Consider the following 27,725-nt stretch of genomic DNA (forward strand, 5'->3'; position numbering starts at 1 on the left):
CAATTTGAGGTTCAGTGTCTTGCCCACGGACACTCGGGGAAGCCGGGATCGAACCGCCGACCTTCCAATTAGATGACCCGCTCTACCACCAAACCACAGCCGCCCATATGTATATTGAAATGTGTGTGGTTAGTGAAGAGGAGAGAGAAAGAAAAGCACACAGAGTAAGGTACAAGAGATCTCAAATGGTGTGGTAAGACACAATAGCTGTCCCTTTGTCACACAGGAACCCAGCAGCGAACTTACATTCAACAGCCATGTTACCGGGCATTGTTAAACATACACAACTCTGTCATTTGTTCTTCACACGTGATGAGAGCCAACACTGGAGTGACCATCTTTAGGTCACTTGATGACACCTGAGCCAGTTCCAATCACTTAAGAAGACTGTGAGATGCAATTTAAAGCTAAGATTATTTTGTTACATGCATATCTACATGGCTAGACACCACTAGGGGTAAGTGAAAATGTTTTATGTGATTTGGGTGAATTGATCTTTACATTATAGCACATGGTGAATAGATAGCCCCTTTATCAGACATTTTGTCACACTGTGTGGTAATTGTTTGATACTTTGTTTGGTCATTTGTTTTGAGATGCTGTGTTGCCATTGTTGGCATCTTGAACTGAAACTCTTCTGCAGACACAGCAGAAAACCAAACATTTCTATTAAAACTTAAAGCACTGGTTTGTAATATTATATGCCCCCCCTGAATACGCAGTGTAGTATGAAAACCCTTTTATTAAGTGAAGTCTTAAAGGATCACACATTCACACACACAATGATTCACATTTCTTCAAGTCTGTCTTAAAACAATACTCACATGTACATTAAGAGAGTCAACATTAGCTTTTGCTGAATACTGAAATGCAATTTTGCATAGACAGAGGACTGCAGATTTTGTCATCCATCACTTATGTTGGAATCGCATTAGGAAGGGATCTCATCATAGCGAGTATGGACAGGAGGAATGATTACGACAACCAATAACTCTCTCAATATACATATATGGCCATGTGAGAATTGTTTTAAAACAAAATTGAGAACTTCACATTGTTATTCAATCAATGTTACTTTGCTCAGATATGCAACTGAGGTATATTTTGTGTATATTTTGTACACTCTGTTAGCAGTTCTAGGCAATGAATAGTAATTACATTTAAGTAGCAGACATAAACCCAGGATTTGGCTAACACATTGACGCATTACTATCTGTTATGCAGTGAGTAAAAGCAGTATCAAAAGCATGAGAGAACATATATATTCTAAAAGTGAGTTTACAGTGTAGCAAAAATACACAGTAATACAGAGTACAGTAATACAGTATGAGGCGCATTGAAAAGACATGCAAAAAGACCAACACGGTTAGTGGGCAATGAGTCAACAAGCTGGTGTAATCAATATCTTCAGTATTTTCATTGGGCCTGTTGTTAGTCTCAATCTCAGAATCACTTTAAGGAATTGTCTAAATGTTTGGTTATGAATTAAAATACATGCAGCACAATGAACACAGTAAAGAAGTAGTTTCATGACTTTCCCAATCTTATTTTGAAAACCTTATGGCACAATCCAAATGTCCCAAATAGTCCAGTCTTCTGACTGCTTATGTAAAGTGCTAGTAGATGTTGTTAATCGATAGAAATGCAGAAAGTGCGAAGGATAATTTCTCAAAGAAAAAAATGGAACAGAACAAGACACAATGGTAAATTATTTTTGATCTAAGGATCATTAGGTCATAGATGTACACATGGAAATGCTAAAATTAAAAATTGTATGACAAAAGGAAAAGAAAACAATGTCGGAAAAATATAAAGTAGTTTTTCTGTGTTTGTTCTCGTCCCTCGCATTTGCACATTGCACTGCCATTTGCAGTTTACCATTTCACTCTTGAACTGTATGAAAATGAGGAGGCATGGATTGAGGGCACTACTAACTATGGCCTAATTCTCTCTAGCAGCAGGAATTTCCTGAGTGAAATTATCCTCCATGACAAAGTGGCTGCCCAGGGAACATAGTGCAGTAATCTGCAGAACAGAAGGCTCATCTTGTGGTCCACAGGTTGAGTCAGACTGCTGTCAGTATTTACAGAGTACACGGTGCCTCACATTCTGGTCTCTTCTGGTGGTTGATTCATGTAATCCTGAAGCACCTGATGTAAAGGCAGCCATTTCTTTATTGAAGCTTTGATAGCAATGATCCATCTGTAAAGAACATCAGAAATATCAACATGACAACATCTGTACTGAATGTCTTCAACTGGTGTTTTCCTCACTCACTGGGTTACACCTCTTCCCACTCCAGGAGCTTATTAATAAACATGTAACAAAACTAAGGCTAAGTATCATTAAAAGATGTTCAATACTAAAGCTGATACAATGCCTGAGTTTCTGTACCGATACCAAATCGAGATTTTTTTCGAGAGGTAGATTAATACATTTTTAAAAAAAGTACAAATTTGAGGTACTTTTCTTTTCATGCCACTTTCTATTTCTACTCCACTAAATTTCAGTGGGAAATATTGTACTTTTTACTCCACTACAATTATTTGACAGCTTTAGTTAATAGTTACTTTACAAATTAAGATTTTTGCATAAAAACATACGAGACATACAAGAGCTTATATATATGATGTTTTGTTATAAATTAAACTACCCAATGGTATATACCAGTACAGCTGAAAAGATTAGTGGATCAATTAGATTAATTAAGATTATGATTGACAGACAATTAATTGGCAACTATTTTGATAATCACTTTAAGTCTTTTTTCATGTAAAAACATTTGTTAGGACCGCTGACACTCCACCTTTTGAATTCATTCATTTGTGGGATTATCTTTTAATAAATGCTTGTGTATAATTATGCTGGTTTCTTTAATGTTGAATAATGAGAGTGAATAATTTCCCAACCTCTTCTATGTTGAACTCCAAATCCTTCAACCTATTAGCTATCACCTACACAGTTTGGTGCCCCTTTAACCATTGTAAATCTTAACAGATTGTATGGTTACATCTTCATAATGTGAAGATTTGCTGTTTTTCCTTTTTATTATTTTAATAATTTTAATGGTAAATACCATCATTAATAAATGGTAAATTGATAGTTAATTAAACTTAATAGTTATTTTACTGTTAAGAAACAAAGAAATTATAATTAATAATGTTTACTAATATGTTTACTACTAATGTTTACTAGTCCCTTAAGACTCTCCAGTTGATCCAGAATGCTGCGGCACGTGTACTGACAAGAACTAGGAAAAGAGATCATATTTCTCCAATATTAGCTTCTCTGCACTGGCTCCCTGTAAAATTCAGAATAGAATTTAAAATCCTTCTCCTCACCTACAAAGCTCTTAATGGTCAGGCACCATCGTATCTTAAAGATCTCATAATACCTTATTATCCCACTAGAACACTGCACTCCCAGAATGCAGTGTTACTGGTGGTTCCTAGAGTCTCCAAAAGTAGAATGGGAGCCAGAGCCTTCAGTTATCAAGCTCCTCTCCTGTGGAATCAGGTCCCAGTTTGGGTTCGGGAGGCAGACACCTTCTCCATATTTAAGAGTAGGCTTAAGACTTTCCTCTTTGATAAAGCTTATAGTTAGGGCTGGCTTGGGTGAGTCCTGAACCATCCCTTAGTTATGCTGCTATAGGCCTAGACTGCCGGGAGACTTCCCATTATGCATCTCTTTCCTCTCTCCTTCTCTCCCTCTCCATCTGTATGCATTTTTAACCCATTACTGCATGTTACTAACTCAACATCTTCTCTCTCCCGAAGTTTTGTGCTTTCTCGTTTCTCTCCTCTCTCCTTCTGTTGCTTTCAGCAGGTATTTCTGCCTCCAGAGCTGCAGAGACTGGATCTGTGGTTGTTAATAAATTACTAATTTATTAATATTAACACTACAATTACTATTCTACTATTTAAAAAAAAAATTTAAATTTCTAGGTGGTATTTGCATTGTGAGATAACTTCTGTTATGAATTGGTGCTATATAAATAAAATTGAATTGAATTGAAAATTGAATTACTAATATCTGTAATGCTATAATTTTGTTATTTTATCATTAGCTTGTGTAATATAAAATAATGAGTTTATAAATTATATATTGTATCATAGCTGATAAGCTATTGATAACAATTACATTCAACATTACATTAGTGAACTATTTATTAATAGTTTATTGTTGCACACACAACAATTTATATACTATATTAAGTATATGTTAAGGATTACCAACTGATTCGTAAACCTTTAAGAAATTGTTTGTAAAACATCTATAAACATTACATAGATAGATAGACCAGATATTTGTAACATTTTGTTATTGGTTAATAATTGGTTTGTAAACCTTCTACAAACATTGCTATTTGGATGGCTATTATAAAGTTGCAACTGATGATTATAATGTGTTTTTAAATGTTAATAAATAATTTGTTAAGCATCTATAAACATTATTTGTACAGGCATTATAAAGTTTCATTATAAAACTTTACAATTGCTTAATAAATGGTTTATAAAGTATATATAAACATTATTTAAATGCTATTATAAAGTTCCAACTGATGTTTATAATACGTTGTAAATGGATAATAAATGTCAATGTAATTTTTTGTAACAATGCAAAAATCAGGCACATCCTGTCTCAAAATGATGTCGAAAAACTAGTCCATGCATTTGTTACTTCTAGCCTGCTCTCATTCCTACATTTTTGACACTACACACACATATCTCACACAGCCTCTGCAGCAAGTTCTCCTCTCTCTTACGGTATTGTTTTCCTTTGGCAATAGGAGTTATGGTCTTTGAGCTAGAAGCAGGAATTTGAGAGATGCGCCTCAGCTAAAATCTTTATGAAATGAACTCATGACGCCAGAAGGCAGTTAGCATCATCATGGCAACCTTGGAACTCAGGGGAGTCACAGCTGATTGACATGAGCTAATTAGTGCAGTTTGACACACACACACACACACTCACCTACCTCTTTCTGTCTGTCTCGGTCTGACTGTCTCTCTTGTCTCTTTCTGTCTGTCTCTTTCTCTGTCTCTTTGTCCATCTCTCACACTTCCTATCTGTCTGCCTGTTTGTCTGTCACTCACTCTGTGTCTGTTTTTCTGTCTGTCTGTCTCTCTTCAATAAACTCAATTTCTGCGACTCCTGCATCCATTTAGCTACAGAAACCATTCAAATATCAATATTTGAGCTCTTTATTTGAGCTATTTTCTACCTTTGGTCTTGTAAGCCACTGATTCTGCAGTTATCAGGGGGTACGTGGAACAATTGTGCAGCTCAGCTAATTTGAAAATATAGAAATTTTGATTTGATGATATATATATCCACATATTTTCTTCAGGAGAAAAATCAACAGACAAGTAAGATTACAAATGTGTGTGATGGTAATCTTTATAGTTATGGTTACAATAACTTATCAACTATGGTAGTCTGCACAAGATATGCCTCAGTTTTCCACCAACCTGAGTAAATTGTAAGATGATAAAGACTCTCTAAAGTCTCTAAAGTCTTTCTGCAGAAAGACTAGTTAAAAAGACAAAAAAAAGCTAAAAGTAAAGATACTGTAAATGGTTGAAACAACCAGTTTCTGTCACTCCAGATGGCAGTAGTACAATTGCAAACTTGCCAAAACTACTGAAAAATACCATCAAATAATATTATAAAGCCATCCCATCTATCAAAGGGGTACTTAGGCCCATCTGATAGAGCTGCGGGGGGTACGTCTGACAAAAGGTTGGGAACCACAACTGTAAGCGACATTCACTGCCACTAAATGTTGCACTAGAGCACCAGCATCTCAGACCAAACCAAATGGCTGCTACAGCCCACCAAACTCCATTTAGAAAAACAGTAATTTATCTTGCAGAAAACTGTAAAACACATTATTCAAACTGGACAGAAACAAAAAAATTCTAAGTCACAATTCAAATCTACCTCTGTCGCAAAATGGTAACAAGAAAGTCGGGGTGATGTTGTTTTTTTCAAAATAAAAGCCCCCAATGGTCACTGTATGTGAACAGGAAACCAGGGAGAGACCTGCTTTTTCAAAATAAAAGCCCCAGAGTAACTGTACCCTAACAGGACGCTCATGATTTGGCTTGCTTTTCAAAATAAAAGTTCCCATAGTCACTGTATGTTAACAGGAAACTAGGGATGGACCTAGTTTTTCAAAATAAAAGCCCACAACAGTAATTGAATCTAAAAGGTGTTGGGATTCACAATGTTTAAAGGGGGCACCCACTTGTGTAGATGCGATCAATTAATTATGGCATTAATTAATTATCAGAATTATCAAAGATGATCACAAATAACTTTAATGAATAAAGTCCTCGGGATCACTCTTCTTAAAGAAGAGAAATGATAGCCAATTAATTGATTGAGTCTCATAAAATACACTAAACTATCAATTTGGAACTCAGTTTAATAATTAAATTAATAACTATAACCAATATTACCATTGATAGCCAGTAGGTTTAAGGATTTGGAGTTCAACATAGAAGCATTAACTTGCTTTGTGCTTCTTATAGTTACTGTAGCTAGCAGGCTTCGTGCAATAGCTGTTGGCACAAAACTTTAACTTTAACACAGCAAAGCCAGGAGGAGAGCGTTCAGGTGGGTTTCTGCTGGTGAGCAAGCCACACTGAGAGGGAGACAGCTATGGCTAAGGATTCCAAGAGAAAGAGAGACAGAACCAATGATTGCTGACCTTTTTATTGACCTGGTGACATGTGGGTCACAGGTCAGACTGGCCAATGCTGTGTTCAATGGCTCTCAGAATTGTGGGCCGAAAGAGAATTCAGTCTCCTAACAAAAGTTCAGTTAACAATCACCCAAATTAATAAATTCATCTGTGGAGTCCCAACAAGGTGAATAATAAAAGCCCAATAGAGTAACTGTATCTTAACAGGAAGCTCAAGTAGGGCTTGTTTTTCAAAATAAAAGCCCCCAATGGTCACTGTATGTTAACAAGGAAATATGGACCTGTTTTTTTAAAAAAAAGACCAAAGTTGACATGCGGTCTGAGGTGAAATGCAGAAGAATTGTGTGTATGGTATAGAGCCTATTGATGTCAGCACAAATTCTCAATTCATTTGAACATACTTTTTAATTGTTACATACATATTTTCAAAACATGTCGATGTCCTTAAATTTTAAGTATAAAAATTTTAAGATAAAATTTGTGTAAACACTTAACCCTATTAGACATATATTAAACATGCATTCAACGTAACATTGCATAGTGGGATATGAGTAGCCTAAACAGAATCTGTGTATGTGACAAAAAAATAAACATTTATACTGTAAATGGGGGGGTTTATCCATTTATAAAATTTATAAAATATGTAATGATGTTTTTAAAATATGGTCTAAAACCGGGCTATACGTAGCCAAAAGAATTCTGGTCTATATCAGAGCTAAAGTGTAGAGGCAATTTTGAAATAACGTCTATTGCTCAGTGGGTCAGATAATATGTTACCATGCTTTAAATGTTATGTGCTGTTAGCATGTTTTAAATGCCAAAGCATAGGGCATGTGGCAGATCAGTGCAAAGCAAAACAAAGGTGCAAGCAAAGCAAAACTATTCATATGCCTTGAGGTGCTTTGTGCAAAGTTAAACCAATTATGCAGTTTAGCTCACAGCCATTATTCTCCATCCCTGTCCCACTTTTCTAACTATTCGTATTCCTTCCTACACTTTTTCATGCATTTTCAAGTCTTTTCCACTTGGTCATACTTTCTGTGAAGAACTCCATTGATGTTCCACATCTTTCATGCATTATTGGTACTATTCAATTTTTAAAGCCAGCAATTCAGTTTGGAGTCAGCTTTTCAACAAACCTTGAAGTATTCTAAATTTTTCATACATTATTGGTATTATTCAACATGTGACAGGAGACTTCCCATGATGCACTGAGCTCCTCTCTCCTCCTCTCCCCCTTCATGGTAATGGTAAATGGACTGTACTTGTATAGCACCTTTCTAGTCTTCCGACCACTCAAAGTGCTTCACACATTCACATATCACATTCACCCCATTCGCACACATTCTCACACTGATGGCAGATGCTAGCTGCTCATCAGAGAAACTAACTAGTCATTCACATACACTCACACACCGAAGGCATAGCCCTCAGGAGCAATTTGGGGTTCAGTGTCTTGCCCAAGGACACTTCGACATGTGGGCTGGGAGAAGCCAGGATCGAACCGAGCCGACCTTCCGATTGGTGGATGACCCCCTCTACCACTAAGCCACAGCCGCCCATGCATTTTTATCCCATTAATGCATGTTACTAACTCGACATCTTTTCTCTCCCGTAGTTTTGTGCTTTCTCATCTCTCTCTATATTTTCCTCATTATACTTACATACTTTTAGTAAGTAGTAAAGTAACATTTCAATGCAGGACTTGTAACAGAGTATTTTTAAAGTGTGGTATTACTACTTATAAGTATTATGGGTATAGGATCCGACTACTCGTTTTGTAAAACACAATGAAAATGCAAAGAAAAACTTTGCACCAAAGTCTTACAAGTTCTTAAAAACTACGTTTCTACTATAGAATAGTTCCCAAATAAAAATCAGACTCAGCTCCTCACCGTTTATTCTCATTAGGATTTTCAGCACAGAGATGGAAGGTCTTGAACTCATCAGACGGAGGTTTCAGCTCAATGGTGGATTTCTTGGATCCATAGGGCTGCTCTCGCACCATGTACCCCTGAAGGTAGATCCCTCCTGAAGACACAGATGATCATGTGTGCTGAGCAATATATTAAATTTAATTTAATTTTATTTATATAGCGCCAATTCATAACAGAAGTTATCTCATTGCACTTTTCCTATAGAGCAGGTCTAGACCGTACTCTTTACATTATTATTTACAGAGACCCAACAAATCTATATATAACTCTTAGTTCAGAGTTTTAGCATTCCCTTCACCATTGTCATCATTATGGAAGTTCAGTTAAGAATTGGCTGAAAGTAGTACATCTGAAGATGCAAGTGCCCTATTTGAGAAGAGCCACTCATGTCAACTGTACCAACTATGGCAAGTACATGACAGTAAATAAGCACATGACATAAATAAGTACATACAAATGAGCACACAATAAAGCAGCTTAGATTAGGATTCAGCAACATCACATGCACACAGTTGAAATTGAAGGCACAATGAATAGAAACAGCGAGCTGCCCAAAATGTCATGAAAGCAAAGTGTTTGTGTATGAGGAAATGCTAACAACAGGTCAAACGTTTCTCCTGTATTTACTGGATTCACACTAAGGAGTACATCAAGGCAGCACTCCACATGGTTTGATCCATTGTGTGCATGCGTCTGCGTTTTGTGTGTCCGCCAGAGGCTTCATCTTAAACCACCATAAATTGACATTTTATCTAGTTTTTAAGCCATGTTTCTATGCTACACTTTGTTCCTGGCTATTGTTTTACCCATATGTTTTAACATGGTAAAAGTTTTTAGTCATCAGACGTATGGATCTTAAGTGATTTTAAGCTGGCTGTCAACTCGGCATGGTTTACTGGACTGCCTCCACTGCTGCTAGCTCAGCTATGTTTGTTTTTAGCCTGGCGGCTAGGCTAGCCGCTTGCTTTTATTAAGAATTTTAAGCTTTTAGCACTTTTATGGACTTTATTGTAGATTTTAAGCTTTGAGCACTTTTATGGACTAACTGCAAGCATGATGGCTGAGTGTGGATCTTGTCACCTTATCGCCTCAAAGCTGAAGAAAAGTATCGCTTGTCTGGAAGCCAAGCTCAGAGAAAAAGACAAGCTCATCCTGGAGTTTTCCACTGTCTCCTCGGCCCAAGCAAAATACCTTGCAGTCCTCAGCTCCTCTGGCTGCAGCAACCGGAATGTGTCCATCCCATCTCACTCCCCTGACTGCTCTACTCCAGTACTGGACAATGATCCTACTCTTCCGCAGCTTGGCGCCATCATCACTGGCGCCCCGGAGCATGAAGCCATTTCAGCTAAGCCTGAAGATTCGTGGCTCCTCATGGGTGCAAAGCCCATATGGCCATTTCTTCTCCTTGCCGAGCACCAGTGGATGCATGGTCACTAGTCGGCGAGGGTGATGAAAAGGCTCCAGTGAGTTCGACTCCACGTCAACTGGAGCACTGGACTGTAGCCTGCAAGGAAAGACATGGTGCAAAGCTCCCGCCTCCCCCTCCTTCACATTGGAACCTCCCACTGGCCAACAGGTTTGACATTCTGGATACGCAGGACTTTCCTCCACTGGAGGGACGCTCCCATTTTCCAGTGGTCAAGTCTTCCTCCTCCTCTTGCTGCAAGTTACTGAAAGAGGCCGTGATCAGGAGAGGCCTCTGGAGGTCTCATTCTTCCAGAGACAGCTGAGAACCCCTCTGCTAAGAAGGACGCCGCCCCCTCGCTGCAGCAGTCCCCGGCCTCGACTATCCCATGGAAAGCTGATGGAACTCGGCAGTCTCCACGATCATCGACTCCTGCCTCCTCTCATCCCCCCAACTACACGGATAGTTGGAGATTCCATAGTATGAAATATCCGCTTTGTTAATGCGGTCACACACTGCTTTCCCGGAGCTACGACCCCCGACATCCTCGAAAAGCTCCCCGGACTTCTGAATTGTGCCCTCCAGATTATGACTGCTTTAGCTGCCCTAGGGATTGTGGTCATGGTTGTGCCCTTGTTACTGTCTATAGGAAGCATTTACAATGTAACCTCATAGCTTGCAATGGTTTTTCTTCTTTTGAAGTGCTCATGTTTAAATTTGGTGGCCCCCTCCCGGTCATATTTGCTATTATTTATCACCCCCCTAAACCAGCTGGCTCCTTCCTGTTGGAGCTCCCTGAATTTTTCTTGTTTTAAATTATGATAGAATTGTTCTTTGTGGTAATTTTAATATTCATGTTGATGAGTCTTCTAATGCCCTTGCTGCTGATTTTTTAAATATCACTAACTCATTTAACTTTCAACAACATGTGTCTGGCTAGACTCATTCCCGTGGCCACACTTTATACCTAGTCTTTAGTCTGGGTCTGAGAATACCATCTGTGGAAATCAGGGACATGGTTGTATCTGATCACCTATGCATTGCTTTTAACTGTGAATTACAGGGTGCTATCCCGCTCTAAGTACACAGGCGTCCTTAATAGTGCCTGAAAATTCTGTTCACTGTTCAATTGTCCTGGCAATATATTTCCTGATTCCTCCAACACCAACCATTTGGTTGATTCTTTTAACTACCTGTGTTCTTCAACCTTAGATCTCATAGCTCCTCTGAAAAATAGACCAAACTCAAAGACTAGAAAACAACCATGGTTAAATGACAGTATTCAAAGCTGTAAAAGCAAATGCTCAAGAACAGAATGCAGATGGAAGAAATCAGGTCTCCAGGTCCACTTTGTGGCTATGAAAGAGTTATTACTCCTTTATAATAGGATGGTGAAGGATGCAAGAACACGCCATTTCCCTGCACTTATTTCTGCTCATCAGCACAACCCCAGATTCCTATTTAAGATTGTGGACCAGTTAGTTAACCCAGCCTCTCCTTGTGCCTCTGCTGATTGTGATGTTGATTGTGAAAAGTTTCTTTTGCATTTCATCCACTCAGGGATTCTTTGAGCAATTTTTCTGCTGTTTCTCTGCCTGAACTAACAGACATCATGTCTCTTATGAGAGTATCCTCCAGCCCTCTGGACAAAATCCCAACTGGGTTTTTATTGGAAGTTATGGATTGTATTGCGCCCCATTTGCTAATTATTTTTAACAGCTTGCTGTCTACTGGCCGTGTCCTAGATTACTTTAAAACTGCTTGTGTCCAGCCAGTCCTAAAAAAAACCTGGGCTTGATACTAACCTCCTGGATAACTATCGTCCAATCTCCAAACTGCCTTTATTTCCAAGGTTCTTGAAAAAAAAACAGCTTCTTGCTGCTGTGGAAAACAATAATACCTTTGATAAGTTCCAATCTGTCTTTCGTCAGCACCACAACACTGAGACAGCCCTTCTCAAAGTCACTAATGACCTTTTAATGAATGCAGATGCAGGCAATTCTTGTGCTGCTGGACTTAAGTGCTGCCTTTGACACAATTGATCATGGCATTCTTCTAGATAGACTGAGGCACTGGGTGGGCATATCTGGCACTGCACTAGGCTGGTTCTCATCTTATCTGTCCAATAGGAAATTCTGTGTCGCCATTAATAACTTCATGTCATCCTTTTCCCATATCAACTACGGTGTGCCTGAAGGTTCAATTCTGGGACCAATACTGTTCTCCTTATATATGCTCCCCTTGGGTGATGTCATCCACAGACATGGTATTTCTTTTCATTGTTATGCGAATGACACACAATTGTACCTCCCTGTCAAGCCCACTGACCTTAGTACGCTGAGTTCTCTGCAGAATTGCCTGTCTGACATAAAAAATTGGATGTCGATACATTTTTTTCAGCTCAACTCAAATAAAACAGAAATCCTTGATATTGGGCCCCAACACATCACTAAACAAATAAAGCCATCTACTGGCTACCTGTCACTACATATCAAGCCCGTTACAAGAAATCTTGGTGTCCTGTTTGATAGCAATTTATGTTTTGAGCAACATAAGCTAAGCTTGTCCAATCATGTTTTTATCACCTCAGAAATATTGCAAAAATACGATCTATTTAAAATTTTAGTGATGCAGAAACTGTTGTACATGCTTTTATCTCCTCAAACCTTGATTATTGTAACAGCCTGTTCACTTGTCTTAATCAAAAAACTTTTAAATGACTGCAGACTGTACAGAATCTTTTAACCAGGACCAAGAGGTACGATCACATCACACCTGTTTTAGCCTCTTTACATTGGCCCTGCCGCCTCACCACCCTGCCTTGATGTCCCGCCGTTGCCGGCTCCACGCCCTGGTGTCCAGTCGCCGGCTCCCCGTCCTGACGTCTCGTTGCCAGTCCCCGGCCCTGCTGTACCGCCATTGGTTCCTGAGGCAGTCCTCCTGAAAGGGTCAGTCCTCGCCATCGGCCTCCAGAGACTCTCGGTCTTCGCCGCCGGCCTCCCGGAAGGTTCAGCGTTCGCCGCCGGCCTCCAGAGACTCTCGGTCTTCGCCGCCTCCAGAAGGGTTCCACCCTCCAGAAGGTTTCAGCGTTCGCCGCCGGCCTCCAGAATGGCACCACCTTCACCGCCGGCCTCCAGAAAAGGCTCCGCCTTCGCCGCCGGCCTCCAGAAGGGTTGCATCTTCGCCGCCGGCCTCCAGAAGGGTTGCGTCTTCACCGCCGGCCTCCCGAAAGGTTCAGCGTCCGGCAGAAAAAGAACATTATACCAACAGTAAAATATGGTGGCGGTAGTGTGACAGTCTGGGGCTGTTTTGCAGCTTCAGGACCTTGAAGACCTGCTGTCTACCAAAAACTGAAGGAAAATGTCCGGCCATCTGTTTGTGGCCTCAAGCTGAAGCAAACTTGAGTTTTGCAGCAGGACAATGATCCAAAATACACCAGCAAGTCCACTTCTGAATGGCTGAAGAAGAACAAAATGAAGACTTTGGAGTGGCCTAGTCAAAGTCCTGACCTGAATCCTATTGAGATGCTGTGGCATGACCTTTAAAGAGGCAGTTCATGCTCGAAAACCCTCCAATATGGCTGAATTACAACAATTCTGCAAAGATGAGTGGGCCAAAATTTCTCCACAGCACTGGACTCATTGCAAGTTATCGCAAACGCTTGATTGCAGTTGTTGCTGCTAAGGATGGCCCAACCAGTTATTAGGTTTAGGGGGCAATCACTTTTTCACACAGGGCCATGTAGGTTTGTATTTTGTTTTCCCTTAATAATAACAACCTTCATTTAAAAACTGCATTTTGTGTTTACTTGTGTTATCTTTGACTAATATTTAAATTTGTTTGATGATCTGAAACATTTAAGTGTGACAAAAATGCAAAAAAATATGAACTCAGGAAGGGGGCAAACACTTTTGCACACCACTGTATGTTTAAATTGTTTTTCTCTAGTTTTAATGCCTCTTCATATTATTTATACTTATTATGGTGCCTGGACCCCTACAAATATCACAAAAAATCTACTTTGAAAATATACAACCACTACAATAAACCACTGTCATTCAGGAGACTAGATATATGCTGAATAGAGAGATAAAATGTATGATATTAAAGGGCAGAAAAACTTTAGAGTGATGATCACATTAAATAACTTCAACTGTTAGCGTGAATCAAATTGAAACGTGAATTTTAGATTCTGCACACCCACAAAAATGCTACCATGTTTCATGTCAACATCTGAAACATGACATTTACACATACCATGTGCATGAGTTGCACGGATACCGCTGTACAAGGAGAGGCAACCATCCTTCAGAATGCAGTAGTGCTGTACCCACATGTCCTTGTTTTTGTCCATTTTATGAAGCAATCCAAGACACTCTGGGTTTTTCACAGCCAGTGGGGGCAGATTAGAGTTGTGTCTGGTGACATCCACCCACACGTGGTTCTGAAAGATGAGGAGATTAAAGTTAGCCTGAGGACTAAATATGATGTGTAAGTGAGTGTGAGCAACAGTCTGATGCATTAATTCTAATCCACCACTGTGATAAATATTGCAGTCAAAACAACATGCAATTTTTGTTGTAAATTTTGCTATACCCAGGCCCATTTGATTAACGAAAGATTTAGATGTTACCTGTGTGATGGGATGGATAGCTTTCTCCATAACTTCCAGCCACCTAAAATCACAAAGATAAAGCTTAAACAGGATGTGCACCCCAAAATTGTTTTTGAACCAAATCACTGTTGATGTTTGAAACTCAACAAGTACAAAAGTGCACATGACTGAGCTACAGAAGATTTCCACATAAATGCACCTCCAGACTTTGTCACATTGCTCGAAAACACCAGCTTTTCCTTTAGCCAAAACCTTCTTGCAATATTTACAGATGTCAATGTTTGTTTGTTTTTTACTTCAGAATTTCCATTTAGTTTTTTGTGCTAATTTAAAAAATACATAAAACAGATAAATGGAAACCTACTTAAAACTATCTTTGGTTTAGAAAGTTGTTATCTGTACTATACCTTTTCATCTCCTGGTTGGAAGTGGCACAGAAGAAGTACACTCGATTACCAAACTGTGGGCGGCACTTGAACACAAAGGGCTTTCCTAGGGAAATATCTGGTCCCACCTCAGCCCCTTCCAGCTTTACTGCTGACAAAGCCCGCCTCTTGCCTTCATCCTGTAATGAACATGAAGTAATGCCAAAAGGACACTTCTTGTTTCATTTTTGTGTGGACTGTTGTTTTCAGAAACTAGAATATATAATGATGATGACTGCTCCATGCTCACCCGTTTGTGTCTGTAGTAGTAAAGGCAGCAGTCATGTGTGAGCACAAACCACCTCTTCCTCCAGCCTTTAATCAGACCAGACTGGGTACGCTTATGAAGATAACCACGACATGCTGGTCTGGGGGTGTTAGGACAACGAGCAATGTCTGACCCAATGGTCAAAGTTAGAACATCTGGACCTACAATATCAGCAACATTGCAATTTAATTAACATCCATTTAAGTGTTTTGATTCTATACTCAAACACTCAATATTCTAATTTGGCACAATTGTCAAAGACCCAAAGTTAATTTAAAACATGATTAAAAGTGTTACAGTAGGTCAGGGCTATAATTACAAATTCAATTGGGCCAGATTTTAAAACCAGGAAATGTACATGGGCCAGACATTTTCAGCAACCTATTTAAAACCTATTTTTTAGCTGTGTGGAGCCTCGGAATATTATATTATTTAACCAATGCAAAGCACAAAATAAACTTTCCAAACACCATCTCCAAACGCCAAACTTTGTTTTGGCGTTTGGAGATGACTACAGGTCTCAAACACAGGTCTCAATTAGATGCTAGGTCTGGTTTTTATATAAGTTCTTTGGATGCATAAAACCTCTTAAAGCCCACCACTACTGCCAATTGAATAGGCCCGCAGTAGGTATGTTATCTCAAACCCCTGTTACGTGATCCTAAACTTAACCAAGCATTCTGGTAGTCTCAGAGGGCTGAAACACAGGTGTTACTCTAAATTAAACTCTTTTGTGGATCAAGTAATGTGGATTGAGGCCACACGTGTGTGATTAGACTGTCACCTAATATCATGCCTGGAAACAGCATACCTTGCCTAGCCAAATCAGCAGCCTCAGAATGAGGAATGCTGGTGACATCGGTTCCATTGACAGCTAGGACATAGTCTCCTACCATTAACCCTGCTTCCTCAGCAGCCCCATCTGAAATAAAATAAATGAAAAATTTAGCTTGCGGAGCAAACAAAGACCTTACCAAAATGAATGACACCAACTAGATGGACAAACAGACAAAATCCTTAGTGAACAAATTGTCTCCGCTGGTTGCCTGGCAACTTCACAGTGACGACAAGACCCCAGGAAATCACAGCACCCAACTATTGGGTTCAAAACCATGGGCATGCTGGGGCCTCTCTGTGTGGCATTTGCATGTTCTCTCTGTGTCTGTGTAGGGGTTCTCCCACAGTCCAAAGACATGCAGGTTAGGTGAATTGGAAACTCTAAATTGACCACTGGTGCGAATATGTTTGTGTAAGTCATGTTACATGGCAACCTGTGTCAGGTCCAGGTCTTCCCCAATGCATGCTTGTGACCTTGAACAGCATAGATTTGCCACTTTTTAAAGTAGTGTAAATGCGAAAATGTCAAAAACTCAGCAAGTTTGGAATTCACTTACTTGTGTCGACCTCTGTAACAGCAATAGGTTTAGAAAACTGTATTCGAAAGCCCCAAGGATACTCTCCTGTCCCTTTGCTGATCTTTACAGTCCTCTCACGAACTGAAAAAGAGGGGAGAGTTTAATTCATTGTATAAAAATGTATGTATTCGTTTGCTTAGTTCGGTGTGCAGTATTGCCTCAGCGTGGTGTTTGAACCACTTCTTCAAGCAAGTGTTAATTTTCTATTGAAGAACTTATAAATACAATACTAAATGGATTTTCCTGTAAGTTGAATAAAATCGATTTTCTTGTACAATCACAATCTCTGGCTTACTTGAGACAGCTCGAGTTCTGGTGTTGAGGCTGGGAGGAATGGCCCCTGAGCCTACATCATCACCTTGGTAAATCCATGCTGAAGAGTGGAAAGTCTCTGTATAAAAGCCCCTATCTTCATTGTCTCGAACTGTCATGTCCACAAAGCGAGTGTCTTCTGATACTAGAAAAAAATACAGGAGAGTACACATCAATACATGATACAGTGCAGTACATATAAGGTGCATAATAACACATAATGATTCTGATTAATTGTTGATTTGCTGAGGGTACAGGATTTGACAATAACAGTTGCCCAGTCATTGGAAACCATATTGAGACTGTCAACCATTTTGTTTGGTCCAGTTGAACCTGTTCGCAACTACTATATATATATTAAGAAGAATCCTCTGTATCCATCGCCTCACTGTAAAATCTTCCACCTAGGTCAATAAGAGTAGTATGGAGCAAATAAAATAAAAGGTCAATTGACCTTCATTAACAATGATCAACAAGACAGAATGAGTGCTAACAGCGAGACATTGGAAGCAAAGAAAAATACTTGCACATGTCAAAGGCCTTCCCTTTCAGTTGATTAACTTAATTAACTTAGATGAGTTCCATCTGCAGTCTCTGATTTTAGTGATGTGCATAGTTAGTCAAATGCAATTATACATTTCAGATACAACATGGTAACCTTGATTAATTTTGTGCAACCAGCACAAGGCACATGCAAAATGAATATAAGTTACAAATGTGTAGCTCTCTAATGGACTTTACCATTGGTTTACCTTGACAAGGCTCCAACTCCATACCCTGAGATTCGTGTTAAGGAACTCAGTTTACATTACTCTCCTTGTAATATAAATTGTAATTAATTTTTTCATTACTCAGTGAGGGAAGTCGTCCTATTACTCATTGATTTGCCTTTGCATTTATTTACAAAAGACATATCAATCTTATTTATAACATAATCAGGTATTGTAGACCTGAGCAGCATTTCCTCTCAGGAAGACTTACTGACAGTCTCTATCTCTTTAGTCTTTATCTCTTCTTGTGCTATTGCTGCACAGTGGTCCAAAACTGATTTTAGCCTATTTAGTAGGAGGTTAGACATTCTCACCATTATCCATAATGGGTCAAGGTTTTTCTGTAGTTTCAAGTTAGTATGCAAGTGCTTCAACAGACTGCTTTGGCAAGTTTGCTGCCATGGGCAACTGATACAGATCTGGATATTACAGGGCTATTTTTATCATTACACTATAGATATTCAAAATGCATTCAGCCTCCTCTGCTAATTTCTTCTTCATTTGTCTGCTTCCTTCCCGCACAAGGAAGAAAGCGGAAGAAGCATTTGAGCCAAAGCAAAATGATTTTCCCTTGAGAGATTTGTTTTAATTGAATGTGCTAAAACCAATAACTGACATAATGCATTAAACTACTGTGGGAAAAGAAATGAAATTAAAGTAACACATTACTTTGTAACACAATACACCCAAACAGATAGATAGATCAATGAGCTCATTGCCTAATAAGGTGGTAGCATCCTCTATACTGTAAATTAATGTTGAGTATGAGTGCTTCAATGAATATAAGTTACATTTCACCACTGACTACTGCACTTACCCTTCAAATTGGGGCACTTGGTCATTTTAACAAATGTTTAGCAATGATTATTTTGAGACACCCCTGCTTGACTCTTAGAGATATGACCAAGCTCAACCCTAAAGTTACCTGTTTCCTCTGTGATGTCACTTGTAATTGAGCTTCCTCCAGCAGAGCTCCACTGCTTGCTCTCCTTAAAGAGCTTTCGCCTCTTGGCCCAGTGGTCAGAGCCACTGCTGTCTGGGTCTTTATGAACCACATGCTTCAGATGCTCTTTGGCCTCTAAGGTAGCTGGAAATGATGATAAACAGCCACAATAGGTGAGTTTTATCTAAATATTCACCTGGAATTAGTTGTTAAAGCATCTCACAAACATGACTGTAACTTACATCTGGATACAATCTGTTTGTCTGCCATCTCACTTTTTCTGAGCTGCTCTTTTGAGTGGATTTCTGTGTCTGTAGAACCTTTGGCAGGACATGATGCAGTGACTGCAGGTTTGTCTGAATCGTCTGTACCCCTTCTTCCTGTGTTCAGTTGCAGATCATTTGTCTCCTCAATCATCAGTGACAGAGAAGAGCTGGTATTTCCTGTTTTTTCACCAAATGATTTAGGTTCAGTCCCCTCTGTAACTTCATTTGTGTTTAATGAATGTACATCCATGTCCTGCAAAGGGGACATGCAGGCATCTTCCAAAGCAGTTCTAAAGTGTTTTTCCATACAACTACCCAGTGACAATATTGAGTCCATCTGCCGGAATGTTTGTTTGAGTGCACCAACAGTTATTGTCATGACTGAGGAAAAAGATTCACTATAGGGCAGCAGAAAATCCTCCTGCATCAATCCCAAACCCTGTGACATCCCTGGAAATGTTTGGCGTCTTTTCTTTGGTAACGAACATGCTCTGTGTACTACAGTGGCAGTACTGTTGTTTCTAATCCAGGATTTTCTCTTTTCACAGTTGATGAAATCTTTGGTGAAGCTGGACCTGTTAGTAGACAGGGAGGGTATCATGAGCATGGGCTCATAGTTGTCAGTTTCTGATAACTGATCAAACAAAGGTGCCAGATCTGCTCTTTCCTCTGCTTCTACAGAACATGGGCATCCAGATTCTTGATTATCAGTTATGTAGGTTAATTCCCTTTGCTGTTTGTCAGCAGGACTACACACACCAATCCTACAAGAAGCCAGGGCACATGTTAGGTCCTCTAAAGTGTTATATTTCATTTCTGCAAACTTTCGGGGTGGAGGAATGTCCCAGAACTGATCACTACTGAAGCTTTTGTGAAAATGTTTCCTCTTCCCTTGTGGTTTGATATTTAACAGCGGTGGTGGGCTTGATGGATAATTTGCCAACATAATGTCTGTTGATATTTGTTGTTTGTAATCACTGCGGCATTGAGAGTAGTTTGGATTGTCCCATGTCTTTGTTAGACTGATAGAATTTGAATCACTATGAGCCTCTGTTTGTTCACTCATGCTGCCAAAGGTAAATCTGTAATTTGTATTTTGATTTCCATTGTGATTGGTCACATCTTGTGATGGCTGCTCAGATGACTCATTGTATGGTATCCATGTCCTCTCACATTTGCTATTAAAAAAGGTTTCAGCACAGTCTTCCTTTTCATTCACGAAAACAAACGTGGTCTTCATGCCAGAAGTATTGAGTTGTAGAATTTCTTGAATTTCAAGTTTCACATGTGACCCGGAGAAGTTAATTTTAATGATGTTAGTAACTGGTGTTGATGAGTGAGTTGGATTTTCAGTTAAGGGTTCATGTGACTGCTGAAACATGATCTTTGGGGAGGAATCTTCCATGTCATTGACAGAAACCGACGTTACTATCTTCACTCCGTTCTCTGTGTCCTCTGTTGTTTTGGTATAAATACTCCTTTGGTTTGGAAATGAATTCACATGATAATCTTGTTTAAATCTTTTCTCACTGGGTGGAGCATTCTTGCATTTCTCCTCATCTTCAAATCTGGACAGAACATTTTCCTTTCGAAGAGAGTCTGTTTCACCCTTTTCAACGATATCATCTTTGTAGCTGACACTGGTAATCTTGTTCTGATTTTGAAAGATGTATGGTGAGACACTCTCTGAAAGTAAAAAACAACAAACGTTATGTTAAATATATTAAAAGAAGGATTGTTGACTTGTTAGAGTAAATTAGAGTTGGGCAACAGGACTAAAGGCACCAGTTTTTCACAATATCACAATATACATCCATATTGTAACATTAACATATACCATGATATAAGATTTTACCCATATTACACACTCAGAATTTATATTTACTCAACAAAACAAAATCAAACCACAGTTCTATTCCAACGTCTGATCTCATTCAGTTATTTGGGTGCATCTATAAAAGTTCTATAGATGCATGCACTAAGCTTTTAGAAATTCAATTGAATTTATTTAAATAGTGCCAATTCATAACAGAAGTTCTCATTGCACTTGTCCTATAGAGCAGGTCTAGACCGTACTCTTTCTAATATTATTTACAGAGACCCAACAATTCCCACCAAGAGCAAGCACTCTGGCGACAGTGGCAAGGCAAAACTTCGTTTAAGAGGCAGAAACCTCGAGCAGAACCAGACTCAGGGTGGGCAGCCATCTACTGCTGCCAGTTGGGTTAAGAGAGAGAGAGAGAGCGAGATAGTGAGATAGTGAGCGCAAACACTAGCACAATGCCAAGTCCACGTAGAATTTTTAAATAATAATAATGTAATGGTAGTAGTGGTAATATTAATATTAATAAAATAATAATAATAATGTTCTGAACAATAATAATAAGATGAAGAAGAAGACTAATGATAATTGTGGTAGCAATTGTTGAGTAGGAACATGGGAGCAGTAGGAGGCCCACAATCATAGATCCAGACTCTGCAGCTCTAGAGGTAAAAAACCTGCTGAAAGCATCAGAAGGAGAGAGGAGAGAGACGAGAAAGCACAAAACTACGGGATAGAGAAGATGTTGAGTTAGTATCATGTATTAATGGGATAGGAATGCATACAGATGGAGAGGGTGAGGAGGAAAGAGGTGCATCATGGGAAGTCTCCCTGCAGTCTAGGCCTATAGCAGCATCTAAGGGATGGTTCAGAACTCACCCAAGCCAGCCCTAACTATAAGCTTTATCAAAGGGGAAAGTCTTAAGCCTACTCTTAAATGTGGAGATGGTATCTGCCTCCCAAACCCAAATTGGGACCTGATTCCACAGGGGAGGAGCTTGATAGCTGAAGGCTCTGGCTCCCACTCATCTTTTGAAGACACTGAGTAACCCTGTATTCTGAGAGTGCAGTGTTCTAGTTGGGTAATAAGGTACTATGAGCTCTTCAGGATACAATAGTGCCTGACCATTAAGAGCTTTGTAGGTGAGGAGAAGGACTTTAAATTCTATTCTGGATTTTACAGGGAGCCTGTGCAGAGAAGCTAATATTGGAGAGATATGATTTCTCTTCCTAGTTCTTGTCAGCACACGTGCTGCAGCATTCTGGATCAACTGGAGAGTCTTAAGGGACTTATTCAGGCAGCCTGATAATAAGGAATTGCAATAGTCCAGCCTAGAAGCAACAAATGCATGGACTAGTTTTTCAGCATCATTTTGAGACAGGATGTGCCTGATTTTTGCAATGTTACGTAGGTGAAAAAACACAGTGTTTTATGTGGGAGTTAAAGGACAAATCCTGATCAAAGAAAATGTCGAGATTCCTTATGGTGCTGCTGGAGGCCAGGATAATGCCATCTAGAGTAACAATATCTTTAGATAATGTGACTTTGAGGTGTTTGGGGCCAAGTACAATAACTTCAGTGTTGTCAGAGTTTAACATCAGAAAATTGCAGGTCATCCAGGTTTTTATGTCCTTAAGGCATGCCTGAAGTTTAGCTAACTGATTAGTTTCATCTGGCTTGATAGATAGATATAATTAGGTATCATCCACATAACAATTAAAGTTTATGGGGTGCCTAAAGGAAGCATATAAGGTGAATAGAATTGGTCCAAGAACAGAACATTGTGGAACTCCGTGACTAACTTTGGCGTGCTTGGAGGATTCATCGTTAACATGTACGAACTGAGATCAATCTGATAGATAGGATTTAAACCAGTTTAGTGTGGTTCCTTTAATGCCAATTAAATGTTCCAGTCTCTGTAATAGGATGTGATGATTAATGGTGTCGAACGCAGCACTAAGATGAAACAAGAAAAGTACAGAGACAAGTCCATTGTCCGATGCAATTAAAAGGTCATTTGTAATTTTCACCAGTGCTGTCTCTGTGCTATGATGCACTCTAAATCCTGACTGAAAATCCTCAAACTGTTGTTATGTAGAAAGTCACACAACTGACTGGCGACTGCTTTCTCAAGGATCTTAGAGAGAAAGGGAAGGATAGATATAGGTCTATAATTGGCAAAAACCCCTGGATCAAGAGTGCTTTTTAAGAAGAGGTTTAATTACAGCTACTTTAAAAGACTGTGGGACATAGCCTGTTAAAAAGGACAGATTGATCATATTTAGTAAAGAGGTGCTGTAAGGGTAAAACTTCTTTAAGCAGCCTAATTGGGATGGGGTCAAAGAGTCAAGTTCATGGCTTAGATGAAGAAATCATTAAAGTTGGTTGAAGAAGGTTGAAAGCTTTTACAGCTGTTTCTAAGGTTCCTGTGTTTGAAGATAAATCGGTACCAGATGAGAGTAGGATGTGATCAGTTTTGTGTTCCATTAATTTCAATTTTATCATTCAAGAAGCTCATGAAGTTGTTCCTACTGAGGGCTATAGGAATATATGGCTCAATAGAGCTGTGACTCTCGGCTGGCTGCAGTGCTGAAGTGAAGTTCTTATTTTCCTGTATTAATGATGATTATTAGGCTGCTCTGGCATTACGGAGGGCTTTCCTATATGTTTTAAGACTATCTTGACAGAATAAACGAGATTCTTCCAGATTGGTGGAAAGCAATTTCCTTTCAAGTTTTCACAATGTTTGCTTTACAGAAGGATTCTGTGACAGAGATCTAATGTTTAAGAGTCCACATTTAATTCTCTTATTTTATTGTGCTATTTCAGCGGTGGTAATTTTGTTTAGGTTTTTAAGTATTACTGCTCTTCTGTTCACTTTTGATTTTGATTTTAAGTGGTCGGTGGCAGACACTGTCACTAAGGTGTTTTGGCTGTGTAACTGCAACTCTGCCTCCTGGTCTCAACTCTTGGTTGTCATGGTTTAGGTTCACTAATAAATTTGGTCAGATTTCTGGATATGAGAGCTGCTCCGTCCAAAGTGGGATGAATGCCGTCTCTCCTAATCAGACCAGGTCTTCTCCAGAAAGTCTGCCAATTATCTACAAAGCCCACATCATTTGCTTGACACCTCCTCGACAGCCAGTGGTGGAATGAAGACATGTGGCTAAACATGTCATCATTGGTCAGTTTTGGCAGGGGCCCAGAGAAAACTACAGAGTCTGACATTGTCTTTGTATATGTACACACCGACTTAACGTTATCTTATAGAAATAGATTTAAGACATTTATTTATTTACGTCCTGTTTAATTACAGACTTTTACTTATTTGTGCATTTTATTATTTATTTCAGCATTTATTTATTCTTTTGTTTATTTATTTCAGCATTTATTTATTCTTTTGTGTAATTGTTTTATGTATTTCTGTATTTATTAATGCATTTATTCATTTCTGGATTTATTTATGGATTTATTCAAACATACTTAAGTATTTTTGTCCTCCATAAATAAACACTAGAAAGGAGATTATGAGTTCCAGAGTTGTAAAATGATGTGGTATGATTTGGTTGTGGTATCTGATGCCTAACTGTTGTATTCAAACTGGTCTTGCTGATCATATTTTATAATCTCACTGTTACCTCAAGCAACACACCCATACCAACGCAGACCTTTTTGTTCTTTTAATGTAGTGCTTTTTTCAGTCTGAAGTCCTGTTTACCAGCAACAAGGTTTTACTTGCAGATAGAAAAGGAAAAGAAATTAAGAAAAAAATCTCTGTAGGCAACAGTTGTACTTTGCCACAACACTTGGTGAGAGTGTCAAATACTTGCTCCAAACATTCCAAATAATATTTTGCCTTGCTGTCTCTGTTCAGCTCTGTTCTGACTGACTATGAAAATACTGAGAGGGAACCAGTTCAGGGCCAATACCATTCTATTATCATTGCAAAAAGTGAGGATGGGCCTGATAAATTTCTAGTTGGGCTCATAGTTTGTGGTGGATTTGGCATGAAATCTAATCATTAGATTAGACATTATTTCAGATGATTTATTTTCATTTTATTTCATTAAGTAAAACATTTTAAAAAATACTGAATTGTTGGTGGTATTTTGTCAGGTTGCTGGAGTACAGTAAATGCCACTGGGGCCAGGATGACCTTTTTCATGGGGACAGCCAATGTAAACAGATTGATCCTGACTGAGCATATGCTCCATGGACAGCAGTGATTCTAACATGCTTTTAACCTCACAAAACCTAATCTATAAAACCCAGTATTCAGTAGCCATTACTAATCCTCTACTGGTCTGAATAAGTCCAAATATTGGCAAACTGTGTGCAGGTGTGGGAAAAATGTGACTCAGCTAAGCACAAGATTAACCTCACTGCACCCTCCCCTCCACCCAAAGCTCTGACTCACGTTTACTGCTGCTGGAGCTCTTCCTCCTTTTGCTGTTTCTCCTCCTCCCCCTCTTGCTCATTTTTAAATCCACCACAGCCTCACATTAACTGCAAGACAAGCCAAAGAAAATAAAGAGTTATTTTACCTTTATGAACTTGACCTCAGTTATTTTTTACTTCAACACACATTTGCCACATTGGACATTGATTGAGTCTTGTGTGACCTCGCTTTGCAGTAAATTTTGGGATACACTTTATGCTGGAAGCAAACATTTTATACTCTCGCTGGAAGAAAGGGAACATAAGGGAATGAGGAAGGCTTGAAATGTGTGTCAGTTTGTTTGGCAGCCATCTTTTATCTGGGCATTCTCGTATTTCCTAGTTAATATGGGATAAGACAATGTCCACAATAATAATAAAAATGAAAAATTCTGTTTTCTGTGTCAATGATAGCGTAATATTGTTTTTCTCATCATCATACTGACATGAACACAGTTCTTGGGGAAACAGAAAATGTATTTCATGAAAATGTTTAAAATTCAGTATTCATTACCATGAAATTCAATATAATAGTAAATAACTGGCATGTGAATTATTTCCACAGCACTGATCAAAAAGGAATATTAAATTAAAGGTATTTAAAAGTATAAATTGCAAATATCTAACTATATGTTTCTAACACATTTTGTGCTCAAGCTGAACTACTGCTGTGCTCAAGCTGTGTTGGCATGTCCATCAAATACCTGTACTGCTCCTGCCAACAGATCGAACAAATCCCTGATTAAGCAGCTGGTCTAAAGTAAAGGATTTGTTCAGTCTGAATGAACACTGGCTATAGATTATAGATGGTTGTGGTTATAGATACAACTGAAAAATATCTTAATGTCATATAATTACAACAACCTTTATAAAATGTATATTGATACATTTTATGGGAAACACTTGAAAAAAATTTAATGATTTCCAAATGTAAAAAAAAGATTAACCACATTGGACCGATTAAATTCTTAATAGAAATTTGAATGAAAGAGTCTAGCTACTATGTTATTGTAATGCATGTTAAAAATATTGGCTCACTGGGGGTCATATTGACCAGGTGGATAATATTTTGTATATGCCTTCAGAAACCCAAATAAACAACTGACCTACCTTTTGGTGTCAAGTCCTGATGGGTGCTATCAAACCTTTAAGTGTCAGGTATGAAGAATACAGGCAGATAGTCTGTGAGCAGCTGCTGCTTTTCCACACTGTCCACATTGTCTGTGTGTGTCAGACTGCTCCACTTCTTATTGTTTCTATTCTCACAGTAAAGCAGCTTATTACGTTTAATCTCATGAGCCACTGGTGATGTCAGTGTGAGGCATGTTTATTCAGTGGCCATACTTTTCCACTGGCAAGTGAGAACGATTTAAATAAAATCCAAAATGTACTGTAGCTCTATGTTTAAACATATTCAAATGGTAAATGGCTGCATTGATATAGTGCTTTTATCCAGAGCAGTTTACAATTTGCCTCTCATTCACACACACAGTCACACACCAATGGCAGTGAGCTACCATGCAAGGTACTGGCCAGACCATAGGGAGCCATTTGGGGTTCAGTGTCTTGCCCAAGGACACTTTAATATGTGAACTGGAGGAGCTGGGGATCAAACCGTCAATCCTGTGATTAGTGGACGACCCACTCTATCTCTTGAGCTCATAATTTATATTTACTCAAGTAGAGAGTGGAATCAGAATCCATTTACCATTTTTGCTTAACAAATACTTAATGGCTGAAACAATTATTCGATTATCAATATAGTTTCCGATTCATTTTCTGTTGATAAATTAATGGACTAATTATTGCAGCTTTACTACAGACCTAACTGATGGAACTGACTGGAAATGGAAATGCAGCAATGCAGCAATACATTTCTACATATAGCCAAAGAAGTACATTTTAAATAACTGCAGTGTATTTATCCTGCAAAATCCATTATTTTGAAGTATGTGGACACTGCAGATCTTACTTGTGGTTCCTAGAGTCTCCAAAAGTAGAATGGGAGCCAAAGCCTTCAGTTATCAAGCTCCTCTCCTGTGGAATCAGGTCTCAGTTTGAGTTCAGGAGGCAGACACCATCTCCACATTTAAGAGTAGGCTTAAGACTTTCCCCTTTGATAAAGCTTATAGTTAGGGCTGGCTTGGGTGAGTCCTGAAAGAGAGAGATATGCTACACTTTCTGCCACTTTATAATTGACGGATGATTGATGGTGACCTTTGACCTTTGATTAAATATTAAATCCCCCCCCCCCGGATCCTCTCTCCCTCCCTCCGGAAGTGCGTTGCGTTATGCGTGGACCAATGAGCGTGAAGCAGGCGTGGTTAGCAGGAGCGAATGGGAGTAAAGTACGTGTGGGAATGAAAAAACCCTGTAAATGAAATAATATGATTAAATAAT

At 39.0% G+C, this 27,725-nt stretch overlaps 1 protein-coding gene across 4 annotated transcripts; it reads right to left on the bottom strand.

The window, feature by feature from the left end:
- Positions 1-722: 722 nt before the first annotated feature.
- pdzph1 (PDZ and pleckstrin homology domains 1) lies at positions 723-26,704 on the bottom strand. 4 transcript variants are annotated; one of them, XM_044174825.1, is made up of 13 exons: positions 26,436-26,693; positions 25,306-25,394; positions 19,042-20,751; positions 18,782-18,943; positions 17,070-17,231; positions 16,754-16,855; positions 16,171-16,281; positions 15,342-15,520; positions 15,074-15,231; positions 14,685-14,727; positions 14,309-14,495; positions 8,605-8,740; positions 723-2,202 (listed from the first exon to the last, which is right to left on the bottom strand). In XM_044174825.1, the coding sequence occupies exons 2-13, from the start codon at positions 25,364-25,366 to the stop codon at positions 2,103-2,105; spliced, it is 3,111 nt and encodes a 1,036-aa protein (XP_044030760.1). In that variant the 5' UTR covers positions 25,367-25,394; positions 26,436-26,693; the 3' UTR covers positions 723-2,102. The 4 variants fall into 4 exon arrangements, with proteins under 4 accessions (XP_044030760.1, XP_044030763.1, XP_044030761.1 ...); XM_044174828.1 differs by lacking the exon at positions 25,306-25,394; XM_044174826.1 differs by lacking the exon at positions 26,436-26,693 and having other exon boundaries at positions 25,306-26,115.
- Between the last annotated feature and the right edge of the window lie 1,021 nt (positions 26,705-27,725).

This window comes from Siniperca chuatsi, linkage group LG18 (genome assembly GCF_020085105.1).
Source record: "Siniperca chuatsi isolate FFG_IHB_CAS linkage group LG18, ASM2008510v1, whole genome shotgun sequence".
Lineage (NCBI taxonomy): Eukaryota > Metazoa > Chordata > Actinopteri > Centrarchiformes > Sinipercidae > Siniperca > Siniperca chuatsi.